General features: G+C 52.6%; 5 protein-coding genes across 5 annotated transcripts; 2 read left to right on the top strand and 3 right to left on the bottom strand.

The window, feature by feature from the left end:
- Window positions 1-5,657: 5,657 nt before the first annotated feature.
- Triagg1_1076 (uncharacterized protein) lies at window positions 5,658-7,955 on the top strand (the record flags this gene model as incomplete). Its single annotated transcript, XM_062904449.1, has 1 exon — window positions 5,658-7,955. One exon carries the CDS (start codon window positions 5,658-5,660, stop codon window positions 7,953-7,955), a length of 2,298 nt encoding a protein of 765 aa, XP_062760300.1.
- An 840-nt stretch (window positions 7,956-8,795) lies between these two features.
- On the top strand, window positions 8,796-9,095 carry Triagg1_1075 (uncharacterized protein; the record flags this gene model as incomplete). The annotated part of the gene is made up of 1 exon (XM_062904438.1): window positions 8,796-9,095. The coding sequence occupies one exon, from the start codon at window positions 8,796-8,798 to the stop codon at window positions 9,093-9,095; it is 300 nt and encodes a 99-aa protein (XP_062760299.1).
- Window positions 9,096-9,500: 405 nt separating this feature from the next.
- Window positions 9,501-11,555, bottom strand: Triagg1_1074 (uncharacterized protein; the record flags this gene model as incomplete). Its single annotated transcript, XM_062904427.1, has 2 exons — window positions 9,501-11,165; window positions 11,277-11,555. 2 exons carry the CDS (start codon window positions 11,553-11,555, stop codon window positions 9,501-9,503), a joined length of 1,944 nt encoding a protein of 647 aa, XP_062760298.1.
- A 1,530-nt stretch (window positions 11,556-13,085) lies between these two features.
- On the bottom strand, window positions 13,086-18,465 carry Triagg1_1073 (uncharacterized protein; the record flags this gene model as incomplete). Its single annotated transcript, XM_062904416.1, has 2 exons — window positions 13,086-14,502; window positions 14,573-18,465. 2 exons carry the CDS (start codon window positions 18,463-18,465, stop codon window positions 13,086-13,088), a joined length of 5,310 nt encoding a protein of 1,769 aa, XP_062760297.1.
- A 210-nt stretch (window positions 18,466-18,675) lies between these two features.
- Triagg1_1072 (uncharacterized protein) lies at window positions 18,676-19,152 on the bottom strand (the record flags this gene model as incomplete). The annotated part of the gene is made up of 1 exon (XM_062904405.1): window positions 18,676-19,152. The coding sequence occupies one exon, from the start codon at window positions 19,150-19,152 to the stop codon at window positions 18,676-18,678; it is 477 nt and encodes a 158-aa protein (XP_062760296.1).
- Window positions 19,153-20,350: the final 1,198 nt, after the last annotated feature.

Here is a 20,350-nt window from a genome sequence, read left to right as displayed (position 1 = left end):
CCGTGAACAACTTCAATATGTTGGTTTCATTGGTTTTGATGCTACCTGACTACTAATATAAAGACAGATTGCACTACAATTTCAGCATGACGACTACTGGAGTAGGGCATTTACTGCTTGATTGTGGTTTGGAATATGGGGTTTACTTTGGGATACGGAAGAGGCATTGCGGATGCATTTCTTCGGTACTAGTATTTTGATGGTGGAGGAATACGGTGGCATGATGGGAATAGTTGCAGCCACAATCACTTTGAATTGAACCGACAAAAAATATTCCAAACAGAATCAACGTGTTTCCACAGTGACCTTGGCTATTAAAAGCTTCCCCGCATATGACAAGAGGCTTGTTACCAGGTCTGGTAGGTCAAAATATAAATTACGTACATTTGTAATGATACTACCACATCGCCCGCTTGCCGGGGTTTAAATGGCTACATATCTATTAGGTACGATGATGAGTCCATAATAAGCCTGCGACGTTTCAGTGGCGTGGTGTTGAATCATTTGACAAACTACTAAGCACAGCAGGCATCTATCTATCTTTATATTAAACGAAATAAAACACCGAGATGTCTGGAGTAAGTAGTTTCATCGGCGAAACATGCGGGCGCTAGGTCTGGCTAAGGCGAGAGAGAAAAATAGAACCAAGAAGTACAGTACCCAAGGTAAGAGAGAGAGAGAGAAAAGAAGAAGAAAAAAAATACTAGGAGCTGCCTCTCTCGACAAGGGCAACATGCAAGAAATGACAGAAAAAGATGGCCCGCGCGGTATTTTTTTCTTTCTTCTTCTGCCGACGCGAAATAGCCGCTTCGATCATACATGACCCCCCCGGCTGTTTAATGGTTACTTGCTTTTTTTTTTCTTTCTTGCATGCGAGATGGACTAAGGCAGCAGGCAGATTGATGGTTTGGGCTTTTTACCCTTGGATGCAACATGGCCTCGTGAGAAGCTGCCTGTCATTGCCACGCAAATTCGCACGACATGGCATGGGGACATGGACATGGGCACGGCATGGGGCACGGCCGGATGCTATTATCGGACCACCCAATGGCTGTCACCTACTGTAGAAGGAATACCGATGGGTTTTTGGTGATGTCAGAGTAACGAGAGCCGTGTTTCGCGGGAATGCGCTGGTATGACATGGAACTCGGACTGCCGGATGTGTGCTTGGTGCTGTTCCATGTAAGCTTCGGGGTCGATTTGGGCGGCAGGATGCGAATTTGTTTCACCCGTCAGCAGCAGGGTGAGAGAGTACAAGTACAGTATACGGTGATGCTGCTGTCTGTGGTTGGGTCGAGACTCGAGAGACAGACATGGATGCCACTCGGTGAACAACCGTGTCCATCCGTACCGGCAGTATGTGCGTGCTTGCATGCTGCTTTGCCTGGCAATAGGCAATATGCACATGCAGCTATGTCCAGTATGTATGTGTGAGCAATCCTGGCCTGGCCTTTTGATCGCCTCCAAGCTGGTTGCGGCAAAGATGTTCAACGCCCCGCCGAGGCAAACAAGAAATAGCCGCTCTGTCGTGCTTTTGCTTTTTTCGCCTGCCTCGGGATCCAGAACTATCTCGCCGTGGGTATCGTCGTCGTTGCAGTTTGTCGCTCGGCAGAAGCATGTGGGCAGCGCTATCTTGACGTGAGGGGTAACAATGGGGATGACACCTACTGTCTCTGGTTATTGCCCATGTACGAGCATGTAGGAGCATGCACTACAGAGTATTGGCGTGTACGTGTACTGTAGGATGAAAACGGCGTTACTGAGAGATTGAGTCTTGAATGTGGCCGCACGCACATTCGTTTCCGGCGGACGGCCTTGAAGGGCGGCCCAGCTGGCGGCCCAGGCGACGTGGCCGTGTCAGCCCGGACGGCATGGCTGAATAGCTGGTTGGGCATCGTTCTGGCCTATTGTCATTGGAAGAGTCGTTGGCTATACTCGCATCAAGTACTCGCAGTATTTGCCGGGCTGCGAATCATCTTCAGCTGGCGGGCAGCGTGGGATCCGACGCTTGTGGGACAAGGATTAGATGGATGGAGAGCCCAGCCTGGTGACTCGCTGCTAGTCCGAGTGGGAGTGGTACAAAGTACGTGCATGGCCTGGCATGGCATCTCAAAGCCGTCAAATCGCCCAGATCGTCTGCTGTCGGCTTCCGAAGGATGGCTGCATGGATGCTGGATTAATTGCCTGCGATACATTCCTCCGATTGCTTCGGCACTAGCGGGACACGCTGATGCCGAAATGCCTGCATTGCCTATTTTCCCTTTGTTGCCTTTTCCATTTTCCCGTTTTCGTTTTCATTTTCATTTATCAGTTTTTCTTTTTTTGAGGCTTCCCTTTCCTTCTCTTTGTTGTCTTGAGCATGATGTGGATGAGGCAGATGACACGACTCGCTCCGTGCCCCCGTTGGTCCTTGCGCTTCATGCATGTCAGGCAGGATACAGGATGATACCGACTTATGATGACGGCGTCTCGTTTCGCCTCGCCTCGCCTCGCCTCGCCTCGTTTTGCTCAAATCCCTCAGCGCATGTCTCGCCCACCGACCATCAGTGTGCCAAACACCTACGAGTAATTCCCTGTGGATCAAAAGGCCCCCCGATGCCGCTGCTAAGGCGACATGGCGGCCACGCTGTGGCGGACTCACCGAGGGCGGATGAGGATAAAAAGGCCTCCATCTTGAAAGGTTTGAATTCGCGGGGACCATCGACGGAGCGTAATCGCTAGCGCCATTAGCTGGGCGCCACCACTCAAGTCAGCCGGGATGGTCCGTTGGGGGGAGGGATTGAGGATTCCAGATCTGGGCTTGAAACTTCAGGTACTGTGCTGTACGAGTTAGGTACCTGGCAATGCATCGTGTTGCTTCTAAAGATAAACACGGAGGTGTAAACGTCTAACAACAAACAACATTGATTGACACAGACAATCCTTGTTTTTCATGGCCTTCCAGAAGCAGGGGAAAAAGGGGATCGTGCACTCTGGCGGAAACCGCTGGCAGTTACAGAGTGCTCCATGCCCGGTGGGTACGTACCCCGCGATGAAGCAACGGGGCGGGCAAAGTCCAACCAAGCCCAAGCAAGTCCCTCGCATGGTGGCATCGGCCCGTCCATCTCGTCTTGTGCACAGCTGGCCAAGTGATGCGCCTGTTGTACCGAGTATAATACCGTGGATAATATCGAATCGACTATGTTTTGTTGCAGACCTGTGGAGGTGTGCTTAGGACAAACCAAGGTGCTGATGCAAGCAGAGACGGAGGGATGGACTGAAAGACTCCAAGTTACGGTGAAGCGGTGCTAACGTGCTCCCTGGGGCACTTTTGGCACGGACGGTACTCCGTATCTGATTGCGCATTTGATCAGTTATTTTTTTTTTCTTTTTTTGCAATCAGCGTGATCACAATAGGGAAATAGTGTTGACAATAGTACATACTGTCTCCATTCCGTAATATATGTGATTGTTGATGATAATGGAGTTCTGAGGTAATAGTGGTAGCAGTAATACCTTAGTACTGTCATGTTAAGTGGTATTGATAGCGTCTATTAAGGCGACAACTGAGCAAGGGAGTTGGATCATCACTTGGGACAGTGTAAGTTGGCATTTCGTAATACGTGCGCTTAGCACTCCTACCGTCAATGCTGTGATGGGGTACCTGGTACTGACATACCTTGCTCGCTCGTGTACCATGTCTGGCATCAATGAGTTAGTTCTGATTCAACTTGGCCTCCCCTTGCAGCCCATTACTCGCTGCCTGAGAGCTCCATGTTCCATGTTCCATGTTCCATGTCCAAGCTCCGTAGCAAACCGGCACTCGTCCTAGGTAGTCGTAGTACCATCTACATGCAGTAAACACTGTAGCAGAAACATTGATGCACCGATATCAAGTTCTCTGCATCTTCTGTCCGCCCTGCAACGCAAATGCGGGGCCGCGACCAGAGCTGGGATGGACGGTCCGTCCTCGTACATGTATGTACTCCGTACTTGTACAGGTAGCATCAACATGGCCCATGAACGACTGTCGACTGCTCTCGGCGAGATGTCCTTGCCCAGCGACTCAACGTAGCAGCAGCTGACAGCTTTGGGGTCCTTTTGGGGGTCTCTGTGGGGAGCAAAAGCGGCATCTGAACTGCTTCAAGTGCCTTTGTGCGGGTTGCTCACGGCGCGCTAGGCCTCTCGGGGCTAAGCCGCCTTGTTAGGGGCACCTCTGCAATGGCCGCCGTCGCTAACGAATCAACAGCGCCATTGCCGCCTATTACTCCGGATGTGCCTGGTGGAAGTCAGAGGCCACGACTCCGTCAGGCTCGTGCAACGGCGTGCCGTCCGTTCGCCTTCTTTATCCAGTGCAGTCGATTACACTATCTTGTTGAGAGATATTTGATCTGCTCAAGAGAGAGAGATGGGGAGAGGGATTTGGCCACCATTTGATCCACCCCGCCACTGCCGTGCACAATGAATCCAAGAGCTGAACGCATCCATCAATTGCCAATATTTCGAGGCCGCAAAGCGCGCTATTGGCTCCGAGCGGTGCTGCCGCATACTCGTACTAGGTAGCATTGCCTTGCTTTTTGTTCAATTACGAACACGGGCATCTGGCCTCTCCCAGTGGATCGTGAGCCCGAGCTGAAGATGCGTCAATCATCTTAACTCTGCAAATCTCCCTGATTAGCCAAATTGCACGCAAAGAGGGAATCCGAACAAGCACGGCTGCAGGTAGAAACTACTTCCTCGCTAGGACTGGTCTGGCGGGCCGGACGTCTCGGTTAGGCTTGGCTTTGGGTGCTAGAGCAGCTCCGAGGTGGCTCCAGCCTGCCCTTGTGCCTGCCTCCCCAACCAAGACGCCATCAATTGCTCCAATGGCAGCCATTGGTTCGCTGCAGCCCCGGTCTAGCCCCATCGGCCAAACTGCTAGTGAGAGGTACTCCGGACAAGTACCTGAGGTACTCGTACTGCTGCAGCACAGGTGGTGGTACCTTGGCTGCTTGGGTGGTTGCAACTTGCAAGGGAAGGGAAGGAGCCTCCAAGGCCAATGCATGCCGGGATCCAAGGATGATGGACATGGCATGATAGGTACTTGTACAGTCCGGATGGACTTGCCTCTTAAGTCAACTATCCCCACGCAAATCGACAAGCCTCACTCCTACACGCTGCATGCCTCATACATATACAATCTTTGCAATCCCCTCCTCCATCGTGGAGGCCTTTTGTCTTTTTTCCTTTCTTTTTCTTTTTCCTGGCCGGCCGTTGCCACAAAAACGCCATAGGCCCTTTAGCCTTCCTTAGCCCGCTACTTGTTCAACCCCCAACACCCGGCGCGAGCAAATCCAGCGACACAAAGAGAAAGCGAGCAACGCACGCAATCCGCCAAACAGCAAACTCGAATCGCTTCTTTTACTTCGGGCCAACGCAGCGACACTTGGTGATACTACCATGCCTACCCACAGCTCCACCCTTCCTATCGCCCGCGCCTGGTAGGAGTTGGAATCTTCCGCGCAATCTCACTCGGTCTCTTCAATCCTGCGTCCTCCCGCCCTGCTCGCCGGTTCTGGTTCTGGTTCTTCTTCTTCTTCTTCTTCTTGATACCCTGCGCAGTTGCCTTTTTGCGCTACTATTTTATACATACCGCAACCCATCTCAACCCCATCTCTGGCCACTACTTGCTCGCCGAGATGACCAAATTAACAAAGCGGCTGGACTTCCACAGGGAGTCGGGTGGACTAGGACTGCTTCGTTCCCACTCACGCGCCAAGGCCGTCGAGACAGCCAAGGCCAATGAGTCCGCGGCCGAATCCGAGGACTCAGCCAAAGACAAGAAGCAACAGCGGTCACGATCATGGTTTTCCCCCCATAGGAGAAAAGACTCCGTCGCTTCTACGATTCTGCGCAGCACCAAGAGCCTTCGCCGCCTGTCAGCAGTTTCATCGTCCGCCTCATCACAACCCGCAGTCTCGACACCAACTACCCCTTCCTTCTCGCGCGGCAGTTATGAAAGCGATGCCGCTTTCCATCACAGGAAGCTTTCCTCTGTTGGTAACAGTGAGAGAAATGCGACGACATCAGAACCTGCTCCGACAGACCCGCCTTCAATTCCTTACCCTCCACACCGACCTGAGCGGCCCGAGGAAGACCTTTTCGAAGGCACAGTTATGGAAAAGAGCAGTCCGTCTGGTCACCGCCCCAGTCGGAGCCGCAGCATACTGCGGCCATTTTCACCCTTCCCTGGCCCTTCCATCAGAGACATGCGGCGCCTCAGCCAACAATCTGAGCACAAGCTGCAGGCAAACACTACCACAGCGGCAGTCACCACCACCACCGCCGTGGCCAATCAGCTTTCGCAGGAAGCCGACCAGGCGCACGAACCCACAGATGCAGGCACAAATGTAGCTTCGTCCAATGCATCCGTATACTCTGAGGCCACACCGGTGCCGGTAATTCCTGGTCGCCGTTCCAGCTACTGGGCCACTAGCCATGGGTCTGTGTCTGCCGTGGCGCGCAAACCATCTGTTTCCAGCTCCTTTCACTTTCCCATGCATAGACGACCAAGTCAAGCGACGGCTGATATAGAGTCACGCAAACATGCACGGTCCTCTCGGTGGACCCTGACAGAGAACATGGCAGAGATGTTCAAAGCACAGCATTCAAAGACTGAGAAGGCTGAGAAAGCTGAGAAAGCCGAGAAAGCCGAGAAAGCCGAGAAAAAGCCCATGACGCCTTCCCAAATCGAGGCCATCTGGAACGGCCAAGACAACAGCAAGGCTGCGAACAAACAAAAAGCCAAAGAAAGACGCAAGAAAGCAGCGTCGGATACTTCTGCCATGATGCCCCGTCATTTTGGAGGCCCACTTACAGAGCAGGAACAAAGCCCAGTGTTCCGTGACTCTTTCCAGTGGCCAGACAGAGGGGCGTCGCCTGTTCCAATGAGCAGGGCTGACATTAAAATGAGGGCTCTGCCATTTGAAATCACTGTCCCACCACCTCATTCGGCAATTATCTCTCCGGAAATCATCCACGGCGACGTCTCACCAAAGTCTCCTTCAAAGGTTGATAGGGACAGGATTCTGCCTGGAAAACTGCCATTGCCACAGCTATTACTTCCGGAGACAGAAGAAGCCATTGTTGAAGACGACGACGCTTCATCAACCAGCTCGATACCCATGGTGCCCCCCAAGAATCCGGCGAGATTTGTGGCCAGAGCTCCGACAATGCCACTATTGCCTCCTATACCAGAGGGCTTCCGATCTGCCTCGGATAGCAATAGGAGCTCAAAAGCATCTGGCCACCGTCGAAGCCACAGCTGGAACCACGCCTCAGAAGTAAAAGACGGGACTACTCAATACAACAGCACCCCTTTCACCGGGACCAGCCCGTCCTTCCGACACGGGCCCATTGTCCTCAGTGACGCTGGCAGTCGCAACTCGGTGGCAACGGTAGAGGCAGTGGAAGGCGATCGTGATGTTGATTGGACGGCATTCCAGACGGCAATTCTGGGTGGTGCCGCCGAAGACTTGGACGGGCTGTTCCCGGAAGAGCCTGTACAGGCAGATGAAGAGGAGAGTCATATGGCCGAAGAGGTAACCACTTGGTTTGAAGGCTTTGGCTTCGAAACTCCCGGCGAGCTCATCGCCTCGGAGAAGAAGTCGGAGCGATCAGCACAGCGAGACTCGGCGGGCAGCATGACATCGGCTGCATCAACACCTTCTACAGTGGAGACGGATGCTGATGCGGAGCTCAAGACACCTGTGAGCGCTCAAGAGCAACACCACATCTTTGACACCATTAAGCAGCTTCGCAACGGTTGCGAGAGCACCTATAGCGCTAGCATCTATACAACGGACAGCATGGACGGTCCTTGGCCAGCGGCAGCCGAGGGCGAGACGGAGGGCGAGGGAGCTGGGGGCTCCAAGCAGGCCATGTCGTCCCATGGCCTCGAAGCATTCCTGGGATTCAAGGTTGATGACACGTATTGAAGTGTTGCATGATATACCGGGGGATATTGTTTTTGATCTACATTTTTGCATGATGTGATGGCTTGGGATCTTGGTTGAATCATGTGCCAGACGCCGCATTTCATTTCCTTTGTCAATTATATACCATGGCATGAGCTTGGAAGTTAAGAGCTGAGTCGGTCTTTATGGAGGCAGATACCAGTTGTTGAATGATACCACAACGCGAACAGCGATTTATTTGTCCAAGCCGGCGTGTAATATTTTATGCTGCTATTGTGTAAGATGTGTTGAGCCTGGGTTGTAATAATAGTAATTGAACCAAACCAGATGTTGTATCATTATTAAAGCTGTGAATTGCGTCTACGTGATCTAACAAATCATCAAAGAAGTACCTCCTATACTACCTACCGTAGCTGCCCCAGTCGTCCCCCCACCATGGCTGTGATTGCCGTGGCGCATTAGCTGGCGGCGCTTGTCTCTAACCTCACTTGATCCCATCTCACCTTTTACACCCTCAATCGCCAGTGAACAAACTTCACCTTTCAACATCTGCACAGATCGTCAGGAGAATTTCGCACATTTCCTATCTGAGCTCCTTCTATTACAGCACTCAACGGTATTACTCTTTGCAGTCGTTGTTATTTCTGATACACCAAGAAAGCCTCAGTACGACAAACAGGGCGCGTTCTCTAGGAAAGGCACATACAAAAGGGTACAAACAGAGTCGACAATAAGCAGCTTCATCAAGAAAAAGACTCAGTCACGGGGCTTCTTTACCAACTGTTCAAAGGGAATACTTGTCCGCTTTTCTTCCCTTTGAAAAAGGTAGCATAAGAGAAAAGAAACGAAAAAAAAAAAACAATGCTCCGCCGCCCGCCGACAACGCTCCAAATCACGGCCGAGGACATCGCCGCGTACGAGGACCGGCGCGCGAACGAGGCGCTGCTGGCGGCGCAGCAGGCTCACGCGGCAGAGGTACAGGCGCGGGCCACGAGCAAGGCTGGGGGCGCGGAGGCGGCGACGCAGCAGACGACGGCGGCGATGGGGGATCTCGGGCTCGGGCAGGCGATGGAGGGCGTGCAGGAGGACGCGGAGGGGAGGGCGAGGAGGACAAGGGAGGAGAGGAATGAGAGGATTGGGATGGGGAGGAGGGCGAGGTGAGGAGGAGGAAGTGTTTGAGAGAGAGGTAGCATATGGGACGTGGAGGTATAAGATTTGCAGGTGGTTTTATCCTATTATGATTATGATTATTGCCTATTGTTTTTGAAGTCCTGTAAAGTATATAGAAAAAAACTGACACAAACGATGGTACACTCCGGTATTGAATGCTTGGTATAAACCTGTTCTAGCCATTTGTCCCGAATGATGCATCTCCTTCCCGTCCGGTTTGCCAAAAAACACACATAAACAAATTTTCCCCAACATCGATAATTAAGTACCTGGTAAAAAGTAATGCAATGCAATGCAGCATCTACAGCCCCCGTCCATATGCAGAAAAAAAAAGAATAAAATACAAGACTTCGTTCATTCTATCTCATCTTTCGCCAAGTCAAAAATTGGGCAACTTTAGCCGTTCCGTATCAGGTAGATCCAAATCAGTACCGCGATCCAAGTTACTCTCCACGTCGTCGTCCACATCTCCGTGACCATGACCTTGACCGAGAACCGATCCCCCCTGCCGGTCGTTGTTTTCCACGACGTGCTGGTGTCGTAGTAGTCTTCGTTGATCGTGATCCGCGGCCACTTGCCGTCGGCCAGGCTCCGTCGAGGTCTGTGTTTGCCCTTTTTGCCAGCCCAGCGCGTGCTGCCGGCGCCGTTGCTCGAGCTAGACGAGGGCGTGATCGGCGGCTCAACCTTGTCCTTGTAAATGGGGAGGCTGGCGCCCCTTCGTTCGGGCGGAAGGGCAAACGGGGTGAGGCGCAGGACGGGAACGAAGAAGGCCCTGACGGCGAGGAGGATGAGGGAGAAGACGCAAAATGCGACGTAATTCATGTATTTAACGAGTTGGTTTGGTAATAGGCAAAGATGGGTTTGCACCGTCTTCTCGGGCGAGCCGGGGAGGGGCTTGCCGTCCTTGTCGATTGGGTTGTAGAGACTGACCATGAGAAAGCCTGGGGTCGGCACTCCCTGCGACATGCTCATCGTCTTGACGGTAATCTCCCGCACATTCTCTTTGGCGTCAGAGTGCACGAGTTCGCAGTAGTCGTGGTCGTCGCCCGAGAAGGCATGAACGACGTTGCCGATGCTCTTGACGAGCTTGACGGAATCCTCTTCCGAAAGCACGTTCTGGTATTGGTATCCGGCTACCACTGATATAGCATTGGCAGGATCTTTCTCGTCGGATCCTTTCTTCTGTGGCCAGTGCTCACGTTGCGGGCCACAGGGCGTACCAGGCTCACGATAGAGAGGAACATGAGTAAGGAGAAGCGTGGGGAAGTCAGCAGCGCCCGGCCCAGGATCTCTTGACCACCGGGTCAAGTCTGCCTTGTCTAGCTCCTCGACGTGGTGCTTGAACTTGATCTCCCGCTCAACGCCGTACCAGAACTTCAGTTCGTTCTGCGCCATCTTCCGCTTTGTAGACTGAACACCGTCCAGGAACTCGTGGACGGGGCCGTAGATGGACGACAGATCATGGCTACCCCTCTGAGTAGACGTTCCCGCGCTCAGGGAGACGGCGTCGACCGAGACAATGGTGTGGTTTCCCACAACGTCGACCCGGTTTCCGTCTCCAAAATACGCCTGGTAACGGTCTCTTACCGGCACCTGGACCATGGCGCCGAAGCCGAGGTCATGGTTTCCGGGCAAGCTCGCCACTAGCTTCCTGCCTCTTTGCCAGGGTCCCGGCGAACTGCCCGCGATATTCCAGTTGTCGAAGAAAATCTCCCCAAAGCGTTGGTACTCCTTGAGCCAAAAGTCGTCGCCGTACTTTCGATGCCACGTCTTGACCCATCTCTGCTCCTTGGCCGTGCGCCCACGCACTCCCCATTTGGGATCGACAAAGAGGCCCTGCCTCGTCTTCCACTCGCGGCCGCCCTCTAGCATGTCGCCCAGGAAGAACAGGCTGTCCGGGTGCAGCGTGTGCAGCAGCGCATTGTAGCTCTGCTTGAGATATCTGTCGGTGATGGTGACGACGGTGGCCAGCACCGCTGATGGCCAGTCGGGGTTGGTGTGAGGATCGAGGATTTGCGGATCAGCGACGAGGACGAGGTGATGGGGAGTTGCGCCTTTGGGCTGATTGAGTTTTTGTGAGTTAGCCATTGTCTCTTTTCACTATTATACATATATATTCCATAGGCATATTCAAGGAAGGGGGGCCATCGATATCAAAGGCACAAAACTCACCCACTTCTCCCAGCTCTTCCAGTTGCAGACGTTGACATGGTTAGTGTAGATCCAGCGCTCTCCCCATAACAAGAGAAGCATCCAGAAAAAGGCCAGCAGGTGGGGGAAGCTCAGCAGCCTCTTGGCCGTCATGTTCCGCCGCACCTGGCGCATCACCGCGGCGGCGACGATAGCGGCCCTGTGCATGCCCGGCCCTTTGATCCATTTCCACAGCAGCTGCAGCAAGGTGGCGATGCCGCTGTAGATCTCCTCTGCCACGGAGAGGTTGGAGGGGGGCATTTTGAGCCCCAATTGCAGCTCGTCGACGCGTAGCCAGCCAGTCTGTCTGCCAGTTGACGGGACGGGGGTTGGGCTGGTGGGATGTAATCGTAGATATCCAACTGGATATTGTATGTATGTATGTATGTATGGATGGATGGATGGTGGCAGATGATGACAGCACAGTCGGTGTTGCAAAAGTCCGGGGTCTGTGCAGCAGTGCCTCGAACCCCGTGCTGGGGCTGGTCTTTGAAAGGAACGGACAGGACAGGACAAGGACGAGAAGCGCTTCGCTCAATCAATCAATGCAGGGACCGCATGATAAGCACAGGCAAGCCATCCGAGATGCGTCAATGGCGATGCGATGGGAGGCGGCGGTTGAGTTGCATCAAATCAAATGGGAAGACGATCAATTTGATGTCTGGTTGGGTACAGGCTCATCTACAGTGCTCGTACAGTGATATGGGGGGGAAAATATGCTCCGAGACACAGGCGAGTTCTGGGCCTGGGGCGGGGCCGCTAGCAGCCTCTCCCTCCCCTAATCCTCCGCGCTGAACCCTGAAGTTATAGGAGTTGAGGCTTCTGGGGGCAGCATTGGATGTACCTAGGCATATTGAGCACATCCATGGCCAACATGTGAACGTGCACTTACATGCACTGCACATACTTCAATGACAAAACAACCTGCTATTAAAGCATATTCGTAAGCAAATTGGTACTTCATACAGCATGATTCCCACGTGCCGTCATGATGCTTCCTCTTTCCCCTCAATTCTTTGATCCGCCGGGGTGGTTGGGTAGCACCGGACTTCGATTTGTTACCCCGTACTAGGCAGGTGGCTCAAATTGGATAAAATCAATACTTGACTCTCTTGCAGCCCAAGTAAACGAGAATCCAACAAGGGCTGTCCCAACTAAATACTAAGGAGATATATAAACACTAACAAGACGTAGCCTATCATAGCTCAAATTGCCCGCTTGGCTAAGCGGTATAGCGTGTCACTAGTAAATACTTGACATGACAAGGTGATCAGTTCGACTCTGATAGTGGGCATTCATTTTTTGCATTTTCCATCATTGCTTCCCCTTTTTTTCTTCTCTTTACTTGTTCTCAAACTTTAAGGCGTGCCTAACATGGTCTAAGGGTTCAATTATAATTTCATCAAAGGTGGCATGTGAACAATTGTCCTTAAGGTGCAAATTCATGTCAAGCACCCAAAAAGACATGCATGTATGTATAGTGAACAGATACAATCTCTCTTTTTCTACCCATCCTCCTCATATGGAGTCCTGTACTATCATGTCCAAATATCCAAATATCCAAGGGGAAAAAAGGTATCTAGAGCCATCCATATGCTCGATCGAAAGATTCCAGAGGCTACTCATAAATACGCCAAAATGCCATTACAAGACTTTTTAAATACCCATCCCCCAAACTCATAAACACGAAGAAGAAGAAGAAGAAGAAGAAGAAGAAGAAGAAGAAGAAGAAGAAGAAGAAGAAGAAGAAGACTTTGTATCACGCCTCCAAAGTACCGATATATACCATCTCTAGTATCTATCGTCATACATTTCACTGTCATCGTTACCCATCTCTTCCGTTGGCTCTCCTTCAAGCTCTGCGGAAGGAGCCTTGGGTTTCTTTTTAAAACTAAGGAACCTCTTGATGCCAGTTGGCTCCGCCGCTTGGAACAGGTCGTCCTTGGACGAATATTCATAAAACAGTTTGGGCACCAAAATTCGGTATGGGACGGTAATGCCTGTGGGGTCTTTAGGGCTAACCTCCATGTTCAGAGAGATGTCCAGGCCTCCCTCCAGGTTAACCTCGTGCTTGTCGGCTTGTTTCATCTCTTTTGTTGACAGCCCGGTAGGTGTTCGATGGAAAGGGCGAGGCACCGATGGGTCATCCACTTCGTAACCGCCAGCAGGGCCGGCGTGGTAGTTGACGGTCTGCGCTCGTCGAGGCGTTTGCGCCATGAATTGGGCCTCATCGCCCGCCGAGAACTCATCGTAATCACTACCACCACCTCCACGGAGGCCCGAAGGGCGTGGTTGTTGGCCCTGGGCTCGGTGGTCTATGTATCCGCCATCAAACTCGCCGCTCCATTGACCACTCATATTGTTTTCCTCGAATTGACCCTGGCTACCATAGTGTCCGTGGTATGTCATGTCAGCCCTTTGCTGCGCCGCCTCTCCGCGACCAAGCGACATTGTTCGAGTCACTCCACCTCCGGGACGTTGTTGATCCACCGAGTTTCGTCGAGAAAAGTTCTTGAAGAGGCCACCTCCTCCGGAAATAGGAGGCCGAGGTCCACGCACAGATTCTCGTGAAACATCAAAGGGTTGTTGCGAAGTAGACTTTCGTCGCCTAGAGGACAGTCTTCGGAGCAAACTTCCACCTCCTCCTGGGCTTCGACTTCTTCCTCGGTCAGACATGGGTGGCGTGGGTGGCGGCGTGCTGCCTGGGGTCCACATGCGAATAGAGCACCAGTTGCGATGAGGCAGGAGATTCTTGTTGTTCCTCGGCTTGCCATCGACGCCATTTTGGAAAATCGGAATCATGCATTCATCTGTCTGCTTGTCAAAGTGATGGACCTTGTTGCGCTTGTTGAGCATGTCGGCAACAATGTCCGGGGGCGGGCGATTGACGATAGCAGAAGACACAATATTGGGCATGTACCTAGGGTCCTTGTGCTTCGGTAGGCCCAGCTTGGGGTTGGAATAAAACTGGCCAATGGCACCAAGGTGAACATCGCCACTCAAGATGGTGATTCGAACAGATCGGTCGATAGCCAAATCTTGCAAATCCTCGATGATGATTGTGCGTTCCTTTTTATGATTCTTGGCTGTCCAGTGGTCATTGAGATCATCCAGAATCTCATAGCCGCCGTCAATATTGTTCATATGTTTACCAAGCACTCCTGTCCTGCCAAGCGCTTTGACCGGAGTCATCAATTTCGAGGTCAATCTAGAAATGTTAGTAAGGGAAAGAACAGAAAAGGGGAAGGATTTTATCCAAGGAACAATCGGCCACTTACATATTCTCCAGCCATACCAGACGGGGATAGGCAATAGGGACACCCAAGAGCACAAGTAGGTGCTCCACTTGTCCCCGTCTGATCTCTGCGTACATCCTGCTTGTAATTTTCTCCCACGTCTTCTCATCCAAGACCGTGTCTTCGGTTCTTTCGGTGCGAGCGTCGACAGCAAGTAAGGCAACCTTTCCACCCATCGACATATACAGACTGTGGCTAACCTCTTGGATGTAGGGGCCCGGCTGCTCACCCAAGATCCAGCTTGGTTCAGAAGCTTCCGTCTCGGTCACAATGCTTTGATGTTGGAAGAGCATGTAGTATTTGAACCCCACACGCCCCAGCCCAGAGAATACAGGTGAGCTCATGTCCGGGTGAGAGTAGGAGCCGTATCCGTCGAAAATGTCATGGTCATCATACATGTTGACCATGGGGATTTGCGAGGTAGCCAATCCGAACAGGCCTTGTGAAAACCAGGTGCAATATCGCTCCAAGTAGAAAGACTCCAGCTCGGCCTGCAACTCAGGCGTGAAGGCTGCGTTCAGTTTCTTCTCTGCAACGTTAATCTGCAGCCATTCGTCAAAGAGGGGACTGTCGTAGGCGACGCAGTCGTTGTAAATCTGGTCCCCTCCGCCAATCATGGCATGGAATGGCTGTGTCTGATGCGCGTTCAACACATCGCGCCACATGGGGTCAGGTCCGCTCATCTCATTAGAATTGACGGTAAGACTGAAACCGTTGCAAGTATAAAACATCATGTTCATTGTTTGCCCACGTGCGGGAACCCAGAAAGCCATGGCTGGGCCACGGTTAATGCGGTATGCGATTCGCTGCTGCAGTTCCCGAAGCTCAACTTCAATGTTGAACCGCCAGAACGTACAGCCTCGTTCGGCATGAAGACGGAAGCCCCTCACGTCCTTGTACTTTTGCATCTTCTCCCCGTCGATATCTACCCGTCCTCGGCGGCTAGCGAAAGATCCAGGATAGTCGTTGAGCCCTTGCGGCAAAGGCTCATCTGGCGGACTCCTTGTACTCTCAAACAAGCCATCCTCAGACTCGACATGTGACAAATCTCTACCCTCTTCAAGGTGGTCCACAGGCCGAACATATAGTGTCTCACCACGGCGACCAAGTTTGGGATGCCCAGCGATGGGATCCACATACTCAGGTGAGAGTTCGCCGTCGACCTGGTGTGGAGGTGGAGGTAACAATTCAACATCCTGTACAAAGAGCCGAAGCGTCGGTGCAATTTCATAGGATGATTCTGCATCATTGGTGACAATCATGACGCTTCCCCTCCAAATCTCACGATCTTGAGCAGCATTTGCACCCCGAGGCCTTGGTAGAGCTTGTTCGTGGCGCATGCCGCAGTATCTCAGGAGCGGGCCGCATTTGAGATACAAGGCTGGTTTGAATCGAGTGGGTGCGCCATTCGTATTGTCATATTCACCATCAAACGCTTCGGCCTTGCGCGGCCTCGTCGTCATGCTGGCGTTTCTTCTGTGATGGCCTCCTTGCTCCCTGTCCCCCCAAGCGCCGATCTTCTCTACTGATCCAGCAGAAATACCGCCATTGAGGTCGAGAAGATTGCCGGATAGAGTACCGACGGTACCCTTCTTCCATTCATCTAACCACTGAGGAGAACTGTAGAGGCCATCGCCAGGGTGCATCTCTGCTGGGTTCTTGAATACCAATCTTGATTCGTGATGCTCCTCTAGCTCTTGTGACTCCTGTGACATGTGTGGCATTGGCATTGGTGGCTGTAGCATTTGGGGCTCTTGTGGCATTCTGATTGCCCTCTGTTCCTGTGGCATGCGTGGCATTTGCGGCTGTAGCATTTGTGGCTGTGATATTTGCGGCTCTTGTGGCATTCTCGTTGCCCTCTGTTCCTGTGGCATGTGTGGCATTTGCGTTTGTGGCATTTGCGGCTCTTGTGGCATTCGCATGGCCCTCTGTTCCTGTGGCACGTATGGCACTTGTGGTTCCTGTGGCATTCGCATGGCCCTCTGCTCTTGTGGCACGTATGGCACTTGTGGTTCCTGTGGCATTCGCACTGCCCTCTGTTCCTGTGGCATGTATGGCATTTGTGGTTCCTGTGGCATTCGCATTGCCCTCGAATCCTGTGGCATATGCGGAATCTGTGGCTCCTGGGGTTCCTGGGGCTCCTGTGCGTCCTCTATTAGATCGTGGCCCGTCTGATCTTCCAAGCTCTTTGCTGCTGGGCTCGATTGTGGAAAGCGTCCTCGGGCTTTTTGACTCGCCTCGTAAATGATCCTGCCAATGGCAGCCGCGGGGGCATAATCGGCGTTAAGCCCCTTCTCTTCCCGGGCATAGATGGGCTCAGTAGCCCGCCGTTGCATAGCCTGGATCTCGGCCTCGGTAGCAGACTGGGAAGGCCTCTTTGTTTCTGGCCGGGCATTCGTTCCATTGTTTGCCGCAAGAGGTAACGGGGCCGGCTCTCTGTTACGTTCTTGTGGTAGCGGTGCTGTCCCTGCTGCGGCCTTGGGAGACTGGGTCGAGTCTTTGTATTGAGCCTGGTCAGGCTGTGCCCCCGGTGGCAATCGTCGCTCTGCTTCGACGCGTATCCGGTGCCAGACATCTGCTGGGGGATCCTTTCTTAACTTGTTGCTTCCACTGCGCGTCAAGGAAAAGCCGCTGGATTCCTTTGTGGGCTGGTTCACATCTGCGTCAAGGGGCTTCGCTTCACGCCAAACATCGCGTTCGCGGAAGCTGAGATTGCGCTTAGGAGCATCGGCCTCTGGAACAAATTGTCTCTGGTCCATGCTGGCCCGAGGCCGCTGAGGAGACTCTTGGCTAACGTATCGGCGTTGATCATCGGGCCGGGGAGCTTCCTGTGGATAATATCTGCGCTGCTCATCGCGTATGGGTGGTTGAGGCAATTGTCTTGGTTGAGGATCCTCACGTACAGGCGGTTGAGGTAATTGCCTCGGTTGGCGCTCCTCACGCACCGGTGGCTGCGGTAGTTGTCTAGGCTGACGGGGGGCCTGATCCTGGTTCTGACGGTAGTATTGGTCTTCGGCCACTCGTCGTGGGGGTGATATCGGTTGCATGCCCGAATCTTTGGGAGGGACAGCATCTCGCTGGGGCGTTGTTCTCTGAGGAACTGGGCTGATTGGCTCAATCGCCGCCGGGGGTTGTTGTTGGCGTCGGCTGGGAGCCGAGGGCGAGGACTGATAGTCGAGGGTTTGAGGACGGCTTTCCCCAGACTCAGCGGCAGCCTTCTTCGCAGCCCTCGCTCTGGCTCGCTGTTCTGCAACTTCCACTCTTGCCCTCTTCTCCTCTTTGGTCATGCTGTCGAGCGTCAGCTCAAGCCTCTGGAGGGGTGATCGATTGTCTGTTAACTTTTTGCGCCGTTCGCCCTGCCCCGTTGTTGCGCTTCTTTGGAGCTGAATAGACGCAGTACTATCTGTGCGGGTAGGCACATTATCGCCAAACAGCAGTGGTACGTCTCGCTGAGATTCGTTTGCGTAAGGATCGCGGTAGTTTGTAGGTGGCCCTCGAATTATAGTATCCGTGGCAGAGGGAGCTGGAGAGGCGGCACCGAACTCGTCGGGGATGCGATTTGACCGTCGATCTTGCCTGTCGTATCCTTCGTACGTTTGCTCTTGAGGAAACCCGAATCCACGATATGATGCCGGTCTGGGAGCCAGACCTTGGTACTCAGCTGCCGACGTCGGGGAGTTGGGACTGAAAGTTGTGTCGGTGGGAGCCTCGGTGTAAGTTGTCTGGATTGAGGCACGGTTCGCCTTGCGTTGCGGCTGGACGTCTAGCGAGCGTCGCTGGTCGTTTTGCGAGAATTCATTAGTGTAGTCTGCCGAGACTCGTCGGCTTTGGACGCCCTTGGGCTGGGGCAATGCACCCCAATATGGCGCAGACATGGTCGAGGTTCTTGGATATTAGGATGTAGCGAAAACACCAAGCATAGGCTCGCGCCTAACACGGGACACAGGGAGATGACGGTTACCCGCACGCTGAGCCCAAAGACGCCACGAGAATGTTTTTAGTGCCGTGATGGAGAGTCCAAAAAGATGATTCAATACTCGATTTACCCGAGAAGCAACAGGCAGGCGTAAGGGAGATTGCCTCGATTAGCTGCTAGGGCTCATGCAGCTGTCCAGGCTGTCACCACGGTACTCGTACGCTACCGGGAGGAGTACGCAATGCAGAAATGCGCAGACTAGAGATGCGGGCAGATGCTGTCGTCGCTCCTTTTGTTGTTCGTGATGGATGTCAGCGCAAGGGGAGGAAAAGATTTCCGTCGGTTTGCTGGCACAAGCTACTGCTCCAAGGTCCGTCCGCGAGCCGGGGTCTGGAGTGGCTTGGGTGCTAGATGATGTCTGAACGAGTCGGCCAGCCTGCCCAGGGCCCTGCGATTGGAGCCCAATTGATCGAGCGGTGGGACGAATGAACGCAGAGCCTGCGATCGAACGAAGAGGCGGTCGGGAGCTGCAGGACGAGGTGGAGGAGCTAGTGGAGGCGGCCAGGGAGCTCGCGAGAATATGGGTGGCTGGAGGTGATGCTTGAGCAGCGGTACGATGCAAGGCACCGGGAGAGAGGCCACGCATTTGCTGCGGCTGAGGACCAGGGAGAAACGGGGCGGAGCTGAATGTGAATAGCTTTTGACGGATCACAGCTGCAAGGACTCCATAGCAGTCTCGATATGCTTTTTTGTGAGCTGAAGCTGGAGATGTGGATGGAGTATCAAGTGGTTGGTGGCGAGACATGACAATACGTAACTGACGGCATACCGCCAAAGCTTAGCCGCCAGGTGGTCCAGAGCTGCCAACTCCCATCAGCCAAGCTCGTTCCCTTTTTCCATTTTCCATCCTCTCAAAAGCCGAGCCAAATTTCCAATGCTGTCATTTATTCAGTTAGCATCTGCGGGCTGGGCCGAGCAGCAACATGCGTCCCCACAACGATCATGGGCCATTTGGCGCCATCTTGTGTTCGTCTTACTGCTAATGCCCAATTTGATAGGCCCTAGTCAAACCGCGGGCGCCAGCCACCAGCCACCAGCCACCTGTGGATTGGGGAGCAAACAAACAATTGCCAGCCACCTAAATAACGACAAGGGGTTTCCCCTGGTCAACAGAGAGTGTGTGCTCTGTGCTTGATTGGGACTTTTCTTGAGTTTTGTTCCCTTTATCATTGGAACCGCAAGCAAAAAGAGGAGTAAAGGGCAAAAAAAAGAACTGCTCTCAGGGCACTGGAGATTTGCTCCCGGCAGGGCTTGAACCTGCGACCTTCGCATTACCAAGATTTCGCTGTGAGGCGGAAATATTAGTACGAAGCTCTAACCAACTGAGCTACGGAAGCCCTGGATTAGTCATCAGATGACTCCAATTGTTGATTGGAAGATGCAAATGCTATGCTATAACCTTTATCTTACAGTAGAAAAAACTCAGTAATGATGTTCAATAGAGCCCAACACTTGGAAACAGGACAGTGTTCAAATCGGAGAGCTTGATTACGGCATAGATTCTGGAACGTTGAAACCGGTTTTCTTGTTGAAGTGCCATCATCGAGTACTTTTACGTAGATCAATTCTTTGTTTTTGAACAACGGTTCTTTAACACACACTTGGCTGCTATGCTACCCGTGAGCCAGGTTCAAAGCGCCGTAGTTCAGAAAGATTGAGTCGATGATCATATGAGCTGAGTATAGAATAAGAGTTTATTTCAAAAAAAAATTCCCAAACATAAATAATATCTTTGAATCAGGCGTACTAGTATAGGTACAGGTACTCTCAAATCTTCATTTATT

The sequence above is a fragment of the Trichoderma aggressivum genome (assembly GCF_033847375.1).
Source record: "Trichoderma aggressivum f. europaeum strain CBS 100526 chromosome Unknown scaffold_002, whole genome shotgun sequence".
NCBI lineage: Eukaryota > Fungi > Ascomycota > Sordariomycetes > Hypocreales > Hypocreaceae > Trichoderma > Trichoderma aggressivum.
The sequence above is the reverse complement of the archived record's forward strand: the minus strand, read 5'-3'. Positions and strand labels throughout refer to the sequence as shown.